This window comes from Varanus komodoensis, unplaced genomic scaffold (assembly GCF_004798865.1).
Source record: "Varanus komodoensis strain SLA01 unplaced genomic scaffold, ASM479886v1 scaffold22, whole genome shotgun sequence".
Lineage (NCBI taxonomy): Eukaryota > Metazoa > Chordata > Lepidosauria > Squamata > Varanidae > Varanus > Varanus komodoensis.
The window spans coordinates 16,395,795-16,415,308 of record NW_025335606.1 but is presented as its reverse complement, the minus strand read 5'-3'; the positions used below and the strand labels follow the sequence as shown (position 1 = coordinate 16,415,308).

The following is a 19,514-nucleotide window of genomic DNA, read 5'->3' as shown; positions in this document are numbered from 1 at the left end:
GGACTACAACCCCCATCATGGCTGCTACATGCTGACTGGAAGTGATTCTCAAGTGAGTCAGTCTTCTGCAACCCTGTTAAGGGCATCTGGCACTCACAACACATTCCTGGGCTCAGGAAGCATTAATTCTAATGGTAGGTTTTCTTTTCCATCAGGCTAAGCTTGGTGGATCCCTGATCAGAACAGTAATAACAACAACAATAATAGATAGACCTATTTGTTTTAAAATAAGAACAAAAAGATAGCAAAAGCTAGTAAACGAACAGGCTAGAGGAGTAGTAAATTATACATGGTGAAGAAAAAGTGCAGAGGGAGGCTTAGTCCTCCCTCCCTCATAAAGCTACAACCCCAAAGGGTCATCCCATGAAGCTAGCTGGTGGGAGATTCAGACAGATAAAAGGCAGGTCTTTTCCAAACAGCACATAACTGAACCATGGAACTCCCTTCCACAGAATGTACTGATAACCACCAGTTTGCCGGGCTGTAAAGGAGGACTGGACAAATTCATGGATAAAACTAGGAGGTGTTACTGCTCCTGAAGACTATATGCCATCTCCAGTTATCAGGGCCAGTATGTGGGGGGGGGGGGGGGGGGCTCTAGGGAGGCTGGGGAACATGGGTGGCAGGGTGCAGCTTTTGCACTCCAGTTCCACTTGTGGGCTTCCCATGGGGAGGTGGGCTAGCTGGACGCTTGCTGTGCTTCAACAGGGCTCTTGGGATGCCCTTACTGGGCTCCATTTGTATAATGGAAAGGCTGGCTCAGAGCTGAGAGCTGCAATTTAACTGGGATGCTCATAAGCTTCGATGGGGGCCCGGAAGAACACAGAAGCAAGGATGGCCCCCGAGTTTCCCCCTCCTACAAAACACTTAGCCGGCTAATGCTGGCTGAGTGATCCACCCTGGCTGGTGAGGAGAGGAGCTGCAGGCACCGCCATGACTTCTTGTAAGGCGAGGGGCCTCGTTCCTCCGCTCCCCCTTCCCTGCCCCCAGCACCCACGGCCTGCAGCCGTCCCGGAAAGAACGAGCGCGCTCCCGAGTGGGAGCCCCAGCTCGGCTCGCAGCGCTAGTCCGAGGTCAGGGCCGGGGCTCCAACTTTTTCTGCGGCTCCCCCTGCAGCCTTTCGCGGCCAGCGCATTGCGCCCTGAACTTCATGGGGCGCAAAGCTAGCGGCCCCAACGGAAAACGCACGGCTGTGTTGCGCCGGGATGCCAATCCTTGCGGGAAAAAAATCCGGCAGGCGCCATCGGCGAACGGAGCCCCGGAGCCGCGTCCTGGCGAGCCCCGGCCTCGCTACGCTACCCGCGGCGCGCTGTTAAAGCCGCAGGAACTGCGTTAAAGCGAGGGGAGAGGGGAGCGAACTTCCCATTGAGTTACCCTGGAAGTGGGGGAGCGGAAACGATGGCGAGGAGGCCTGGCCGACTGAAGTAGAGGCTAACATACTCACGTTGTCACCGGCGGTTTCTTGCCCCCGCCCTGGCCAGTTACTTCCCATTTTGCTGGCGGGGGCGCACGTCAAGAAACCCGACGCTTCACTCCCACGGCGCCTCGAACCTCTCCGCTTTGCTCCGAGAGAGGGTGTTCCCCGGAACCCGAGGGCGCAGGAGGGGCCGGGAAGGAGCGATCCTGCGGAGGCGAGCGGCCGAAGGGGCAGAGAGACGAGGCGGCCAGCGCCGCTTCTCCCCGCGCGCTCGAGCTCCCTGCTGCCTGCGCCCGCTTTTGCTCGTTTTGGGGGCGCTACTGTCGTGAGAACGCTTCATACGTGTTTTCTAGACGGATGAGCTGGAGTTCCGGGAAAGCAGAGAGAAAGTCTGCGAATTCCAAATCTTTCTTCCTGCCGCTTCTCGTTGCACGTACCCTGTGGGAATGTGGAGTGTTTTTACCCAGGCCGAAAGCAGAAGAATTCCCCTCCTCGCCTCTGTCTCGACTTCACCGCACTCCCACGCACGCACCGCACTCAACAGGCAACTTGCCCATACGGGAAGTGGTTGAAACCCATTGGTGGGGTATTTAAGGGTAGACCGGGCATGCACATGGTAAGCATGTCATGAGTGGAACCGGGGGTCAGACTAGATGGCCAGGGAGGCCCCTTCTGACTAACTCAGTCTCTATGTGTACATATTTCAGTCTGGGCTGATTCACATGTGCAATTGCACCCCTTGATTTTATATGAGTGTTGGATAGTCCTTTCATCAAAGAATCGTATGAACTGCCTTGGGTTCCTGGCACAAGGAAAAAGCCAAGTTATAAATGTGATATTATTTATTTATTTAAAGTTTTTATATGCCGTCCCCATTGCTCCATAGCCTCTGGACGGCTCACATCAACAAATAATACAATTACAATTACAATTAAAACTTGGAAACACACTGGCTGCACAATTAAAACTATAAATATTACAGATTATTAAAATACTGTTTGAATAAAAAGGTCTTGGCCTGGCGCCAAAAAACAAATAACAACGGTGCCAGGCAGACCTCTCTGGGGAGCGCATTCCACAGATGGGGTGCCACCGCAGAGACAGCCTCCTCCGGGTACTTTGCTTCCTGATATCTCTTACTGAAAAGGCTCCTGGAGGAGAACCCCTGCTGCCGATCTGAAGGGGAGGGAGGGCAAATATGGCCGCAGGTGTTCCTTCAGGTATTGATATTGAAAACAATAAATACAATGCATCTGCTTTATTTTTAAAAAATCGTAATCGGGGTGTCTAGTTAGGTGTGTACAGATGTTTGTATTATTATTTTAAAACATACTCCCGCTTTCTACACCCACGTGGTGCTCACTCCCAAGTAAATGTTTTTAGCAGAAGAGGCAGCAGAGGCAAAGTTCATTTTATTCCCAGACACATGGTTTCTGTGAGTTCAAAATGCCAAATGACACATGCACTTGTCAAATTTCTTTATTTGCCTCCTTTTACTTATCAGGAATGTAGAAGTAGTTGTAAAGTACAAGACATCAGTGGAAGATGATGGAAGATTTGTTTGTGTGTCACAACTGTAGTAATGGATGCGATTCCCTAAAGAGGAGTCCCCCATACAAGAGAGTTGTAAGGAGAGCCAGTGCAGTGTTGGTGGTGTTGGATTGGGGACCCCAGAGATCTGGGTTCTAGTCCCCATTCAGCCATGAAGCTCATTGGGGGTGCCTTTGGGTCAGTCACAGACTCTTAGCCCTACCTACCCCGCAGGGTTGTTGTGAGAATCATATGGCGCCTTGTAGGCCACCTTGGGAGCCTCTCAAGAGGAAAATAGGCAAGATATACATGCAATGTAATAATAGGTGCAGAAGTACAGGATGAAAAATTGCCTCCCTGCACCACTATATGTGAGCCCATTTATAGTGCAAATCCAGTCACGGAGTGATGAACAGGCACATATGATCCAAGGGTTTCTTTACCCAGGAGGTTATTCCAGCACTGTTTTGCTGCATCTAACATGGTGTTCTTTATACACTGTTTTTTCCTCTCCTGCATTATGCAACAAAGCACTTAAAACGCTTTCACCTGGGTGGGGAGCTTCCCAAATGCATTGCTGTGGAAGCACAACACCACTTTTACTGGAAAAAAGATGTTCAGGGGTTGCAGTCCCCTCCCTTCTCTCCATTTTCCCCTCCCTGAAGACTCCGGACACCATGGCTGAGCTGAGGGTGGTTGCACTTGCGGCATGTGAAATTTCTTTGATGAAGGAAATTTGCAATGGGTGAAGAGGTCCTTCGCCATGGCAGCTATGCCATGGAGTACCGCAGGGGTCCATTTTGTCCCCTTTGCTGTTCAACATCTACATGAAACCGCTGGGAGAGGTCATCAGGAGGTGTGGGCTGCGGAACCATTAGTACGCTGATGATACCCAGCTCTACCTCTCGTTTTCCACCAATCCAGGGTAGGCAGTGGCTGTGCTGAACCGGTGCCTGGCCGAGGTAATGGGCTGGATGAGGGCCAATAAACTGAAGCTCAATCCAGACAAGACGGAGGTCCTGTTGGTTGGCGGATCGGGCTTCGGAGAGGGTGATTTGAACCTTGTCCTGAACGGGGTTGCACTCCCTCTTAGGGACAAGGTCCGCAGCTTGGGAGTGCTCCTCGACCCAGAGCTTTCACTGGAAGCTCAGGTAACAGCAGTGGCGAGGAGCGCTTTCCTCCAGCTTCGGCTAATTCATCAGCTGCGCCCCTATCTGGAGAATGACTGCCTTGCGACAGTGACACATGCGTTGGTGACTTCCCGTCTGGACTTCTGTAACGCGCTCTACGTGGGGCTACCCTTGAAGACGGTCCGGATACTTCAGTTGGTCCAAAATAGAGCTGCCAGGCTGCTGACGGGGACTGGACGTTATGTTCACATGACTCCAGTTCTCCGTCAGCTTCACTGGCTTCCCATTGAAGTCCGGGCCCAATTCAAGGTGTTGGTAATGACCTATAAAGCCCTAAACGGCTTGGGTCCTGGTTACCTGAAGGAGCGCTTACATCCTTATATGCCCAGCCGCCCCCTGAGATCGGCGGGAGAGGCCCTTCTCCGGGAGTCCTCCATGGAAGAAGTTAGGAAGGTGGTTACTCGGAGGAGGGCTTTCTCAGCGGTGGCGCCTAAGTTATGGAATGCGCTCCCCAGAGAGGTCCGCCTGGCGCCGTTGTTATTTGTTTTTCAGCGCCAGGCGAAGACCTTTTTATTTAAGCAGTATTTTAAATGTTAATATTATTGAATTTTATTTGGCCAGGGCGGCTTGTTTTATAGTGTATGTTTTATATTATATATTTGTATTTTATTGTATATATTTTAAAATGTTATTTTAATTTTTTGTTGTAAGCCGCCCCGAGGCTTCGGCGAATGGGGCGGCATAAAAATGTTTTAATAAATAAATAAAAATAAATGGTTCAATTTGAGCTAAGTTCTCCTACTGCAAAGAGATCAAACCAGTCATTCTTAAAGGAAATCAACTGCTCTTTAGAAGGCCAGATACTGAAGATGAAACTCAAATACTTGGGCCACCTAACAAGAAGGAACAACTCACTGGAGAAGACCCTGATGCTGGGAATGACAGCAAAGGAGAAGGGGACGGCAGAGAATGAGGTGTCTGGATGGAGTCACTGGGGCAGTGGGTGTGGGCTTGGGTGGACTTCGAGGGATGGTGGAGGACAGGAAGGCCTGGAGGAACGTTATCCATGAAGTTGTCAAACCTCAGCAGTTTTGACTCCCACAACAAAATTCTACATGCATCTACAGGAAAGGAAGTTGTGTGAAAGCATGCAGCTATGGTTCTGGAAATATCAAAGGAAAGGCAAGAAAGGGAGTGATTTTAATACATGCAAAGTGCCTCTTGCCATAAAGTTTGCAGTCATAAAGAATCGATACAGGTAGGTTTGCATTTCAGCATTATTCTTAATAATAATGCAAAAACAACAAGCCCATTGCTTCAACCGAATTTCCCTGGGACCCAGTATGGATTACAGCCAACTGTTCCACCCAAGAAATATCTGAAACTCGCAAAACAATTTGGGCAGCACTTTTATTGTGTGGTTATGGGATTTTTCCAATCGTATAGGGTGCAATGCTTTTGTTTGTTGGTTTTTCCCACCCTCTGGCTGAACAAACGAGTGTATATTTTAATGATGGGTAAAGACAGCTTGAGTAGCAGCCACGGAAACATACAAGAAGCAGCTGGGAAAACCAAAGAATGAGTAAAGTGCATTTGGGGAGGAGTTAAACTTCGTCCCACATCCTAAACCTACAGCTTTTCTACCTAAGGCATTTATTGAGTTTTAATAATTCCTTAGTCAGTATTGTTTCTAGGTTCTTAAGATGATATTGTGATCTTTTAGTTTCACTTCTGTGAAACTTTTGTGGAGGGTGGGGAGATCAGAATGGATGAGAATTAAAAACAGAAGTGAAATTGGAGAGTCATGACATTGTCAAAAAAAACCTCAGCAAATGAGCATGTGTAGAGAATGGTAGGTACACAATAAAGACATTCCAGAGAAAAGCTCTTGTTTATGAAAGTGGTAAAAATTGACCTGTTTGTGTGATCACATCATTTTGCTGTACAGGACCACTACACTACACATTTTGTAGCACAGGACCACTTAAAAAACATATTGCAGAAAAGCAGAAAATGAAAAGTTCCTTCTGTGGAGCTGAAATGTCTATTTTGCAACAAAATCAAAAGTAGTAATGATGGATTAATAGCTTTGCATAAAAATATATATTGTACTTTCTCTGAAAACAAGAGTTTTTGATTTCAGTGATTAAGGCCAGAGGCTATCAGGAAAGTTGAATGGCAGTGACTTGGGAGGCTGCCTTTCTCCTACCTTCCAAACAAAAGCATCCTGAACATACAGAAAGTAACTTTCTTTTAAGTAGCTACAGTAGTCCAGTACTGGGGATGGGTGGCTGCTTGCCCCACTTGTACCTGACATTGCTTAGGGGACACACACACACACACACAGAGCATAATATTATATGGATGTCAGGGAATCCCAGTTTCGCAGCCTGCAAGCAGGCACACGTAGATCCACAGGGATATCTCTATGCCAGGAACCTCAGCATTTTACTGGTGGGTACACTCAGGAGAAACTCTGCAGAGACAAACCTACAACCGTGTGGTTGGGTAGAGGTGCACAAACCAGCTCCAAGTTCCAGAACATATAAAGAGTGTTTTATAGATTTTGAGCCACGTAAACTTTATTTGATGATAAGCACATAATGGGTACATTTGTTGTTGTTGTTAGTCATGAAATCTTGTCCGACGCATCGTGACCCCATGGACAACATTCCTCCAAGCCTTCCTGTCCTCCACCATCCCCCGGAGTCCACTTAAGCTCACACCAACTGCTTCAGTGACTCCATCCAGCCACCTCATCCTCTGCCATCTCCTTCTTCTTTTGTCGTCTATTGTTCCCAACATTAGGCTCTCCAGTGAGTCCTTCCTTCTCATTAGGTGGCCAAAGTATTTGAGTTTCATCCTCAGTATCTGACGTTCTAAAGAGCAGTCAGGGTTGATCTCTTCTAGGACTGACTGGTTTGATCGCCTTGCGGTCCAAGGGACTCACAGGAGTCTTCCCCAGCATCACAATTCAAAGGCCTCAATCCTTTTGCGCTCAGCCTTCCTTATGGTCCAGCTTTCACAGCCATACATTGCAACTGGGAAAACCATAGCCTTGACTATACGCACTTTTGTTGGCAGGGTGATGTCTCTGCTTTTTAGTATGCTGTCTAGATTTGCCATAGCTTTCTTCCCAAGGAGCAAGCATCTTTTAATTTCTTGGCTGCAGTCCCCATCTGCAGTAATCTTGGAGCCCAGGAAAATAAAATCTGTCACTACCTCCATTTCTTCCCCATCTTTTTGCCAGGAAGTGAGAGGACCGGATGTCATGATCTTCGTTTTCTTAATGTTGAGTTTCAAGCCAACTTTTGCACTCTCCTCCTTCACCTGCATCAAGAGGCTCTTTAGTTCCTCTTCACTTTCTGCCATTAGAGTGGTATCATCTGCATATCTGAGGTTGTTGATATTTCTTCTGGCAATCTTAATTCCAACTTGTGATTCATCTAGCCCCACCTTTCTCATGATGTGCTCTGCATATAAGTTAAATAGGCAGGGCGACAGTATACAGCCTTGCCAAACTCCTTTCTCAATTTTGAAATCAGTAGTTCCATGTCCAGTTCTCACTGTTGCTTCTTGACCCACATATAGGTTTCTTAAGAGTCAAATAAGATGGTCTGGTACTCCCATCTCTTTAAGAACTTGCCACAATTGGTTGTGATCCACACAATCAAAGGCTTTAGCATAGTCAATGAAGCAGAAGTAGATGTTTTCCTGGAACTCCCTAGCTTTCTCCATGATCCAGCGTATGTTGGCAATTTGATCTCTAGTTCCTCTGCCTCTTTGAAATCCTGCCTGTACTTCTGGTAGTTCTCGGTCCACATACTGCTGGAGCTTAGCTTGTAGGATTTTGAGCATCACTTTGCTAGCATGTGAAATGAGTGCAATGGTTTGGTAGTTTGAGCATTCTTTGGCATTGCCCTTCTTTGGGATTGGAATGTAAACTGACCTTTTCCAATCCTGTGGCCACTGTTGAGTTTTCCAAATTTGCTGGCATATTGAGTGTAGCACTTTTACTGCATTGTCTTTTAGGATTTTGAATAGCTCAGCTGGAATACTGTCGCCTCCACTGGCTTTGTTGTTGCTCAGACCTTCTCAGGCCCATTTGACTTCACATTCCAGGATGTCTGGCTTGAGGTCAGTGACCACCCCATCATGGTTATCAGGGACGTTAAGCTCTTTCTTGTATAGTTCTTCTGTGTAATCTTGCCACCTCTTCTTAATCTCTTCTGCCTCTGTTAGGTCCCTGCCATTTTGGTCCTTCATCATGCCCATCTTTGCATGAAACGTTCCCTTCGTATCTCCAATTTTCTTGAAGAGATCTCTGGTCCTCCCTATTCTATTGTTTTCTTCTATTTCTTTGCACTGTTCATTCAGGAAGGCATTCTTATCTCTTCTTGCTATTCTCTGGAATTCTGCATTCAATTTTTTGTATCTTTCTCTCATGCCTTTCGCTTCCCTTCTTTCCTCAGCTCTTTGTAAAGCTTCCTCAGACAGCCATTTTGCTTTCTTGCACTTCTTTTCCTTTGGGATGGTTTTAGTTGCTGCCTCTTGTACAATGTTGCGAACCTCCATCCATAGTTCTTAAGGCACTCTATCAGATCTAATTCCTTAAATCTATTTGTCACCCCTACTGTATATTCATCAGGGATATGATTTAGGTCATACCTGAGTGGCCTAGTGCTTTCCCCCATTTTCTTCAACTTAAGCCTAAATTTTGCAACCAGAAGCTCATGATCTGAGCCACAGTCAGCTCCTGGTCTAGTTTTTACTGACTGTATAGAGCTTCTCCATCTTTGGCTGCGGAGCACATAGTCGATCTGATTTCTGTGTTGACCATCTGGTGATGTCCATGTGTAGAGTCTTCTCTTGGGTTGTTGGAAAAGAGTGATTGCTATGACCATCGTATTCTCTTGACAAAATTCTACCAGCCTGTGCCCTGCTTCATTTTGCACTCCAAGACCAAACTTGCCTGTTATTCCAGTTATCTTTTGGCTTCTTACTTTAGCATTCCAATCCCCCATGATGATAAGGACATCATTTTTTGGTGTTAATTCTAGAAGGTGTTGTAGGCCGTCATAGAACCGGTCAACTTCAGCCTCTTCAGCATCAGTGGTTGGGGCATAGACTTGGACAGATAATGTATTCATGAACAAAACAATGTGAAGAAACTGCACAAGGGACAGTACGAGGTAAGGTCACAGTAAATATCAGTGATTACAGTGTATTGATATGGCAAAGAGAATCATAACAGGGTTTGGGTGTGGGTATTGACATGCAAGAAAAGTAGGGGTAGTTTGCTGCGGCCTAGCAGATCAACAGAACAAACTAAATGTCTCAGCTGCCTCAGGTGAGAAGAAAGTCTCAGTCTCTTAAAGGGACAAATCAATAGTTTCAGGGAAACAAAGGAGCCTGGTTTGGAATTCTGGTTCTTTCTGGGCAAGAGGAACAGGGACACTGCAGGTTTGGTTTTATATCATAAGGCACATATAAGCAACCTTTCTCTATAAAGATTCGTTTGGATTTCCCCAACAATAGGAGCACAAATCCAGTGAAATATAAAACAATATTCTCTTGACAACATGCAGTCATTGGAAACACAAGTCGTTTCATGTGAACTTCCTGGTTTTTACTTTTTAACTTCTCCATCCCTGCTGCTAGTCTCTGCGCACTTTCCCAGAGCATCCAAAGACTTTGTGCCATGTTTTAGGGTTCAGACTTAAGTGAGCAAGGAAATCTTCTGGATTAAGTTGTCATTTGATTATGGGTGTTTGTGTATTTTTATTACCTGCTAGATACACTGCTATTCCTTAGAGAAGTAATCCTCGCCGAATGCCCCTTTCTCTGCAGTTTAAGCCAATTCTGGTTCATATTTCACTTTTCACCCAAGCTGATGCCCTGATTCAGCACGGAGGCCTGGTCTACTTGGTCACCATAGCTGACCTGCCGAGTTGCAGTATCCAAGGGTGCCAGGCAGTGTATTCAGTCGCACTGCCAGATTTTCTGAGATCATCCAAAGCTTTCAAGGGTACAACAAAATACAACAGGCCAAGGATTCTGGGTGGTTTGTTAATCATCCCAACAAGCTATCCTCCCCAAGGGGATACAAACTATATAAATTATTATATTGGGTGTGTAGCCATGTCACTGGCACACACAAGCTCATAAACTAGCCCTCTGGCTTGTTAACAGCTACTCGTTAGGATGGCTTCTTACTAACTTCATGGTCAGAGGCACCAGGCCTCTAAGACCTATCAATGGGAAACATGCATGTGGAGGTTATCTTGCCAATTAAGTCCTACTGTGGACTTCAGAGGCAATGTTGGGCAGTAATCTACTTGGGCTGGAGCCCAAATCTTTCATTTGGACCCCCGAATCTCTGGGATGCTGTCTGCCCCACTACCCTGCTGTCCAGGGGCACTTGCTGCAATCCAAGACCAATGATCTTCGCGGCAACTGACTTTCTGCCTGCATGTACTTCACCCCTTTCTGTCCCACCCTGAATATTTCCATCTGAGGATTCTTTCTTTTGAAATCCAAATCCTGCCTCCCCTCTGTCCATGCATCCTCTTTTACAAATCAGCATGTCCCTGAGAGGCAGGGTCCATTAAGGTCACACATGGAAAGGCTTTAGATCACAGATAAATTACTGCATGCACATTTGGACCTGACTCCTGGATTTTTTGCGTGTGTAGCACTATACCTGTTAGGTTTCCAGAGGCATCAGCTTCTGACTGAGAACTTGCTATATTCCTGCTGTTGTCAGAAAGTTTCGTGTACTGGTGCACATATGCCCAAAATACACAACAGGAGAAGGTTTTCTTTTAAAAGATTTATTTTTGAGTATAAGTGGCTACCAATGAGTCATTCCAGATGGTGCACCTGCGTGGTCCTCCGTTGGCCCTTTATACATTGCTTATTAAAGGGTTACACGGAACACAGTTAACACTTTCCAATAGGTTACAAAAGCAAAAAGTTACAATGGCATGATCTTTCCCACTGGCATATGAAAGAAGATGCCCTGAAGGAGTGGGGAGGATGGGGTACTATTACATTGAAGAGGAGGAGGATGGGGAAGGCTGGTGTGAGCTGCTCTTTGTCTGAGCTGCTGTTACCTGTCAAGTGCCAAGTCGCTTTCTCTGGGCCGGTGACTGGTTAATGTCAGTTACATTTCAAGGATGCACATGCTGTTTTCTAGAAAAGAGGGTTTTTCTCAGATATGGTTATGTGTCAGTGATCATACCTGTGCAAATTATACCTATTGATCTCTACACTGGGCTCTTGCACCCAGAAACAAGCCTGAGACATCTTGAACGGGACACATCTCCCCTCCTGGATAGGGTGTACGATTTGGGGCAGCTTGCAGTTCAGTCCAAGTTATAATACCCCAGTCCCCCTTTTATTGTTTCATTGGCAAGGAAGCCATAGAATTGGTATGGGGCATACTGCGTCTTGCTTGAAAGCATACCTTAAATCCTACTCAGGCATGCTAAGCCAGAAAAGCTGATTGTCCAGCATTCCAGATTGCATGAAGTGGCCCCATGGGGAGAAGATGCCCTCCTCTTTAAACGGTGACCTGCCGAGTGTCAGGGGTACTGATATGTGACAAGGGAGCAGGATGGGGCTGGAAGGCTCCATTCCCCCCATGTGTTTAACCGCTTGGGTTCAGCAGTCCTGAATGTGGCTTGTGTGCTGGACCCAGTGCTATGCCATCTTGTACTGAGGGCAGTCTCCCACTACAAAGAAGCAACCCCTAGGCTAGCCTTTCTCAGCCTGGCAACTTCCAGGTGCTTGGGGCTGCAGTTCTCATTGTCATTGGTCACCTGCCATGCTGGTGAGGGCTGCTGTTCACTCTGGATTGTTTTGACAACAAGGCTGGAGAAGTACCAAAGATCCCCAGGGGCTTGTAATCTAAAATATGCACTTTTAGTCTTGTGAGTTTTTCTTTTGTTTTTAGTTCTGGGGGAAAGGAAAGACGTTGTGCCAGGATACATCTTGTGACTTTAGAACATCTCGCATGCTCCTGATCTGTGTGATGTGCAGAACACCATGCAGATGTGTGTGCTTTGCCACCCACATTTCAGTGAGAAAAAAACCCCTAGATGGCGCAGCAGATTAATGCATTAAACTTCTCCAGGCAGCATCATGGACACAGCCGCCACTGCCCAGCCAGTAAATTAGTAAATTTCCTTAGTTGGCTCCTGTTCAGCAACACATTGGAGCAATTGAGGCCCTCTGCTTCTCATGAAATGGGCGTTCCACTCACATAAAACAATACTAGAATAGCATATCCCATCCTGAACTTCCCAAGCTGTGCAAGGAGAAAGCATTGATTGCATAATGAAGCCACAGACAAAAACAACAAAAATGCCAAATTTGTCTGAACATTCACAATAGTAAATAATAGGGCATTAAGAGATGGGAAGAGATGGAAAGAGAATGTTGTCTGGGGCAGAAACAGAGTTGCAGGAAGATTTTTTTTAAAGCAATCTAACAAGATGCTCTTCTAGAGAGAAATTGGGATTTTTTTTTTCTTTTTTGGAATTTTAGGAAGAAAAATTCCATTGCATTTTCTCACAAGCATGTTCTGTGTGCAGTCATGCTCATTCAAAAGGCTGCAGAACAGCATGAAGTCTGTTTTCCCTTCAATTGTGTTTCTTAGTGGCTTATTTAAGAAATAGCAGAGGATGCAGAAAAGTTGGAAGGAACAGTGGGAAAACCCAGGAAGCCAAAGAATGGAAGCTGTTATCTGGACCCCTCGTAAAAACTGGTGGAGAATTCAGGAAAGTAGTGTTATAAAAATCTTGTCTGAAGAACCTTCTGGCAGACAGCAAGTAATTTCTTAAATAATAGCATCTTAAATATTTTAATTTAAAAATAATTTTAAATATTTTTCATTTTGACTATAAAATGAAACAAAATAGAGTGGCAGGGTGCCTAGGAGGCATGAAGAGATTCTTTGGGGCATACCGATGCCAAAGATACCCACAGTGGAAGCCCTGGCACTAAAAGAACACAGGCAAGAGTGAGCGATAGCAGACTGACTGCCAACAAACTGAATTTTATGGAACATTGATTCTTAAAATAGCACATCCTGCCTCTGTTCAGATGATTTTTGAAAGCCAAATGTTGATTTAAATAATTGCAAAAAAAAAAAATGTTCAGGCTGAGAAGAGCTAACCACAATGCACTTGCTTTTCTGGCGGTGGAGCAAAAGCAAATACAGGGGCTGCCCGTGGAAACCAAATGTGAGGCACTGCAGTGTAGTCTTACCAGTGATGCTCATAACAGATGTGGTTGCTGTCCGGGGCTTGCAAAGGACTGAGAAGCTTTAATAACTCTCAAACTGCTGCTCAGGACTTCACCAAACCAATGCAAGATTGTATTTCGCAGCAGTTGTGTTCACCGACGTTTGGCAAAAATATACGATAGGTAGAAAGTGTAAATGAGTAACATTTCTGCACTTCACATTTTTAGCACTTTCAGTACCTGTGTCAGTTCTTGGATCATTTTGAAATTTGGCATTAGTTCATGGCTGCCGAGCATGAAATGATTGATTTACCAGCTGTGACTTTTATATGTAATAGAAACTTGAAGCACATAATGGCAGACTTTCTTTTCAACTCCCCTTATGTAAAGCACTGCTATTGTGTTCCTTAATAGTAATTTAGGCATCATGCCGTGAACCCAGCTTGTCATGGTAATTTTTATAACACAAGGCAGCTTAATATAAATGTGGTATGTCCATTCTCAATAAACTTTGAATAGGAATAGAGTTTATTTGAGCCTTTAAAAATGGCCCAGGTCCAGAAGGTATATGGGTATATGAATTCACACATACAATAAAGATATTAATAGCCAGATATTTTTTGGATCTAGTGAGAAAAGAAAATGATTATCAGGAAGGAAGGAAGCATTCTGCTTTTGAAAAACTGCAGAATGCAAACCATTAATGCAATAGAGCCAAATGAGAGTAATTGTAGACTGCAAAACAGAACTTTTAAGCCACACTTCTTAATAATTGTATATTCTTCCTATGTTCTGACAACTCTTAGGAACCAAAAACTGACTCAAATAATGAGAATTTAAGGGCAAGTGCATTCCAGTTCATTTATAGACTCAGCAGGTCTGAATTTGATAACTGCTTACAAAAACTCAGACCTGATTAATATCTCCACATTAGGTCTCAATTTCTTTTCTGTCACCTTATGCTGAGCAGCCCCAGATTGGCTGGGCATTGTCCCTGTTACACTTCAAGGAATGAATTCTGTTTGCGCAATGGGGATGAAGAAGAGCACAAGTTATATAGATATGGGCATGCATATTGTGCCCATTGCGCAGGCAAAAAACAAAGGGCAGGCAGCTGCTGCACTGGGCATTTGGAAGGGGCAACTTGTTCCTGCCTTTTCGGGGCATTCTGAGAGCTGGCTCTCAGACAGTTTCTGAGATCTTGGGGTAGGAGGGGAACCGAAGAGACCACTTTTGCAAGCCGGAATTGGCTTGCATCCATTGCTGCCAGGGAGACCCATTGCTCCTGCAGGGCCCTGAGTGATCCTGTAGGGAGGGAGGGAGGGGAAGGCACAGGGGAGGGTGCAAAGCACCAGGATGAGCCTGCTCCTCTGTTGGGCTGACCACCAGTGCTTTGCAGGTTCAACCAACCAGTTATGGTAACTCACCCGGATGGATTATGACTCCATGTGAACTGACCCAATAAGTAACAGATGTTGCGACTGTTGCGTCTTCCCGGAGATCTCCCAAGGCTTCTAGTCAGGAATAAACTTTCTGGGGTGACGCAAGTGAAGCATGCAATGCGTAATGTGCATCATTTTCCATTACTTGGGTCTGAAAATGGACAGGCATTGATCCTCTTGTTTATTTTGTGTTTATTTATGGATTTGCTATCTTTATATCCCTCCTTTCCTTGGAGAAATCCCAAAATGGCACATGTATTCCTCCCATCTGTGTATTATCCTCACAGCAACTGCCATATAAGGAAGGTTAATCTGCACCAAGCTGTTCAGTGAGCTTCATGGCCTAGAGGAGGAGACTTGAACCTGGGTCTCACCAGTTCCAGCTCACCACCCAAACCAGAATACCATGCTGGAATCTTATACCTTCTCAAAACACAAACCAACAGTGTCATGTATTGAGGCTCCCTTTTGGGGAAAGTGTTCCTGAGGTCTGAATGGAAGGAAATTCCCAGAAGAACTGCAAATTCACCAAAAGTAAAGATGCTGAAGATGCAATGCTGATTTTGAGATTGCACAGTGGACTACAGAACATGCACCTAATTAACTGAATTCAAAGAAAACATTGGACAAAAGAACTATCAAGAAAATAAAATAATCCCCAAGCAAAGAGGCAAAGGTTATATAATTCAGGAATATTGTCACAGGTTCAGACTTCTGGTTGATAGCTGATGGTTTTCCAGATCAAGTATTGGGAAAAGGGTGTATAAGCTACACCAGCAAGTCCCTGAATGAGACACAAGCAACAGAGAGAAGCAACTTGTCATAGGATGTGACCCAGCCTAGATAAGTGTTCAAGCTTACATTGCTTACACACACACACATTTCACTAAGAGGCCTCAAACACTGGCAAATAGAGAAATCTTGCCGAGAGAAATCCACTCCTGCCCAAAGAGAGCCACACCTGGAACAGAGCAAAAGGGACCAGTTGGAAAGGAAACTGTCCAGAAAGAAAGGCAAAAGAAAGCTGCAAGCTCTTCCGAAGGCAGGCACTTGTCCAAGTTGAGGCACCTTGGTTGTTTCCAGACAGGGTTGGACACTGAAAAACCATCCAGCTCTGTGACTGGAATCCTGTCTTCTGATATTATTTACAAAAAAGAAACGTCATCACCATCACCGTGAGTCTGAACACTGGGAACAGGGAGGAAATAAGTAATATACATATACCTGCCTGTATATTTCTGCTTAAAACTTGCGTAACTACTCACTTTTACTGGCAATGGTGGCGTTTGCTGGAAACGAAGGACCTGATGTCTCCTCCTCCTTTCTGACAAAGGAGGGTGATTGGACAGGAGGGTTCTCTCAAGTATCCGTGCAAGCAAACCAGAGGAGAAGCTGCACTATCTTGACTAGGGTCTGCTTCTCATAGTTGATGCTTTATCGTGGACGCCTGCACTGAGCAGGAGGTTGGACCCCATCGTCTTTACTGTGCTATGATTCAGAGCATTCATGTTTTGCTTTATTTTGCCCCCTTGGGGCATGTATTTTAGGAAATTCCATTAGAAATGGAATTGTTTGATTTTGGAACTGTTCACATGTAATCACAGGTGAAAACTTTTTAATTTTCCCATTATTTTAATGTTTAACTGGTTGTAAGGAGGGTTTTATTTACTGGAAGTTGGATGCTGTGCTCTATTTTATTTTGTGTTGCTTTTATTGTAAAACCATCCCAAGATGCTTGTAGTGGACAGTATATAAAAGCTTTAAATACATACATACATGCATACATACATTACAGCCCATGGGATGACCAGGAGAAAATGGACTCCACCATTTCCTTAGCAATCCATATTCAGCTGCTTAATATGTGGCTGAAGGGGATGATCAAACCTAGACTGCTGGATTGTTTGGGGGCTAAACAGCCCAGCAGATAACCCATGCAGGCAACAGATTCTCTCCTTCTCCCTTGCGTGGGTGGTTCAACCTGTGGACCATCATTGTCTGAGAACCAACTCCTAGTCAACCCATTGTAACCCATTCCTGGCGTCTTCTTGCCTCACTGATGCTGTGGATGAAGATGCCCGGCTTGTTGCCCTTGGCTCAAATTAGAGTCTGCACAAGCAAGCCACCTCACTGCAAGCCAGTTCACTGCCTGCTCCTGTGGCCAGCCAAGGCTTGGGAGCTGCACACAGCTCTTTGAGTTTGTTTTATGGCTCACTGCTGCAGGCGCCCAAGGGTGCCCACTTGCCACTGCTGCCTGCAGGCGTCTGCTTGCAGCTCACAAACATCTGATATTTACCGTATGTGGCTCTTCCATTGAGCAAGTCTAGCCACCCCTGCTGTATGGCCTTGAATGGAAGGAACTTCCCAGAAAGCTAGTGTAAATTTACCTAAAGAAAGGAGGCTGAAGATAAGTGTGTGGATGGGTGAAGCTGAAATTTGGATTGCACAGCTGACTGCAGAACACAACCAACAGGATTCACTTAAGTGAGTTTAAGAAAAGCATTAGTCAGAAGAACTCCAAGAAAATGAAGTAATCCTCAAGCTGAAGACAACGGTCAGATGAGGCTTCTGGTTGAAAGGCGGTGTTTTTCCATGTCATAGAAAGAGTTGGGAAAAAGCTATATAAAGTTTGCCGAAGTCAGCAAAGCTCTGAGGACAACAAGCACACTAAAGAGGAGTGGCCATTACCACGCCTCCTGCTGCAAAACGCGCAACCCGGTTTAGCTGCCCGGTTCTGCCTCTCCAACATTGGTAAGAGAAAGTGACAAGTGTGAATGGCGTGAAGTGAACTGCATTTTGTTTAAAGTGAGGTGCACAGAACTTTTTAATTTAGATTTTAAGTCTCCATTTGTATTTCACTCTAGGATCTCAGAAACTTTTAACCATAAAATGCATGCTTTATTTCCTTCCTTCAGTTATTTTAGAACCTGCCTCTGTGAAGTGACTGGTTCTCACAGAGAATTCTGAAAGAATGTGGATTATCCAAATTCCCTGCTGTCTGTTGGCAATACTAGATCTATATTTCCTGAACCACTTGACCCACAGTCAAGAAACAGGTTGGTATGATCTGTCTGTCCGTCCATCTGTCTGCTGGTATACTTTCTGTGCATGGCTCCACCCCTATGTATTTTATGCATACACTGAAATATATCACTTAATGCACGTGTTATACATTCAGTATTTACCTTAGAGCATGAAATACAGACATGACTTTTATGAAGTGGTAAGTGGCCTTTAGAATTTGGAGAGGGTTAGAAATTTAATAAAGCTTGCATTAATAATCTGTTTTTGCTGTTGCTAGGGCTGCATATATTTGGCAAGCGCAAGCTAAAGGAATAGCACAATAACAACAATTCCAAGCCTACAGATATTATAAGAAAAGAAATGTTAGGAGTCAGGTATCTTTTGTTGGGCAAGGGGGCAGGAACAGCCAGAAGGAGGGGTGTGGAAGATTTGAATTCAGTTTTAGATAGACCAGAGCTTGTTGCATTTATCTCAACCTAGACAATCTGTTGTTAATCTTACCTATGAGTAATTGGAGACAAGTCAATATCAAACCACAGTTCATAAAGCTGGCTTGCTTCAACAAACCATTGCTAAGGTAAACCACAGTTTCCAGTTGCATGTGGTTAATCTGAAGTGGGAGTTCCTGATCCCCTTGTGATTGAATTGGAGGGGGAGGAAGGGAGCATTGTTTCGGGACCCTAAGAAGCCTTCCTAGGTCAGACCAAACATGGTAAATATACTGCCTCTGAGCATGGAGGTATCATCTATCTATCTACCTACCTATCTACCTATTTATTTTTCGATTTATATCCTGCCTTTTTCCTACAAAGGGCTCAAGGCAGCTTACATCATTCTCCTCCTCCATCTTATCCCCACAACAACAACCCTGTGAGGTAGGTTGGGCTGAAAGTCTGTGACTGGCCCAAAGTCACCCAGCTGGATCCATGGCTGAGTGGGGACTAGAACCCAAATCCTCTGAGTCCCGGCCCCATGCTCCTAACCACTACACCACACTGGCGCTTTGTTATTTGAGAACAAAGCCAACAGAAGTATCACTTTAAAGATGAAATGGTGCACACCAGATGGAAGCGAAGTCCCCCTTTCCTCCTGAAGATCCACGGCTTCAAGGTTGGGTTTAACTTTCAAAACCCAAATCAAACAAGTATGTTTTCCATCATCATCAAAGCATGTGTTTGTCAGTGCCTAGCTGGAGAATGCCTCTACTACTTTTCACATAAGCTAACTTCGGTGCAGCTCTTTTTACTGGGTGATAAGCAAAGTAACCAAAGAGCAGCTAGTGCATCCAGACTTGTGAATAAATATTTTAAAAATTTGACTGGAGGGGAGTTTAAATAGTGCTTTGCACCTCTTGATATCTAATTGCTCTGAAATTGCTACTACTTCTCTTCTCTTCTCTTCTCTTCTCTTCTCTTCTCTTCTCCCGGTTCCCTGACCAGCACTGCTTAGTCCCACTCCACAGATTCATCGATTGACTCCCAACTTCATCTCTGACATGCTGGAAGTGGAGTGGTATGACGGTGGCTCAGTCTTCCTGGAGGAAATGGACGCCACCTGGCAAATCCAGATCCTACGGAAAGAGCTCACGGAGGAAGTGGCCCTAGTAAGCTGTCCCTGTTTACCTTTCTGTACCAGTGTGTGTGTGCATTCAATTCATCCCAAGCTTTAGAAGCAACAGCTTTTTTCTTCTAAAGCAATGCATCACTATTTATTGCTTGGATG

General features: G+C 45.1%; 2 protein-coding genes across 4 annotated transcripts in view; one reads left to right on the top strand and one right to left on the bottom strand.

Moving 5' to 3' along the window:
* Positions 1 to 1,738, bottom strand: part of LOC123024075 (oncostatin-M-specific receptor subunit beta-like) — a 35,561-nt gene extending 33,823 nt beyond the window's left edge. For 2 of the 3 annotated variants that reach the window (XM_044431368.1, XM_044431367.1), the window contains exon 1: positions 1,445 to 1,738. The gene's annotated coding sequence lies outside the window, so the exon portion shown is untranslated. The remainder of the gene's footprint in view (positions 1 to 1,444) is intronic. The other variant, XM_044431365.1, reaches the window with a different exon arrangement.
* The window catches only part of LOC123023919 (leukemia inhibitory factor receptor-like), a 30,130-nt gene continuing 10,623 nt past the window's right edge, over positions 8 to 19,514 (top strand). Inside the window, exons 1-3 of the mRNA XM_044431057.1 lie at positions 8 to 52; positions 17,684 to 17,824; positions 19,232 to 19,395. Coding sequence (XP_044286992.1) covers positions 17,740 to 17,824; positions 19,232 to 19,395 — 249 coding nt within the window. The 5' untranslated portion in view covers positions 8 to 52; positions 17,684 to 17,739. The remainder of the gene's footprint in view (positions 53 to 17,683; positions 17,825 to 19,231; positions 19,396 to 19,514) is intronic.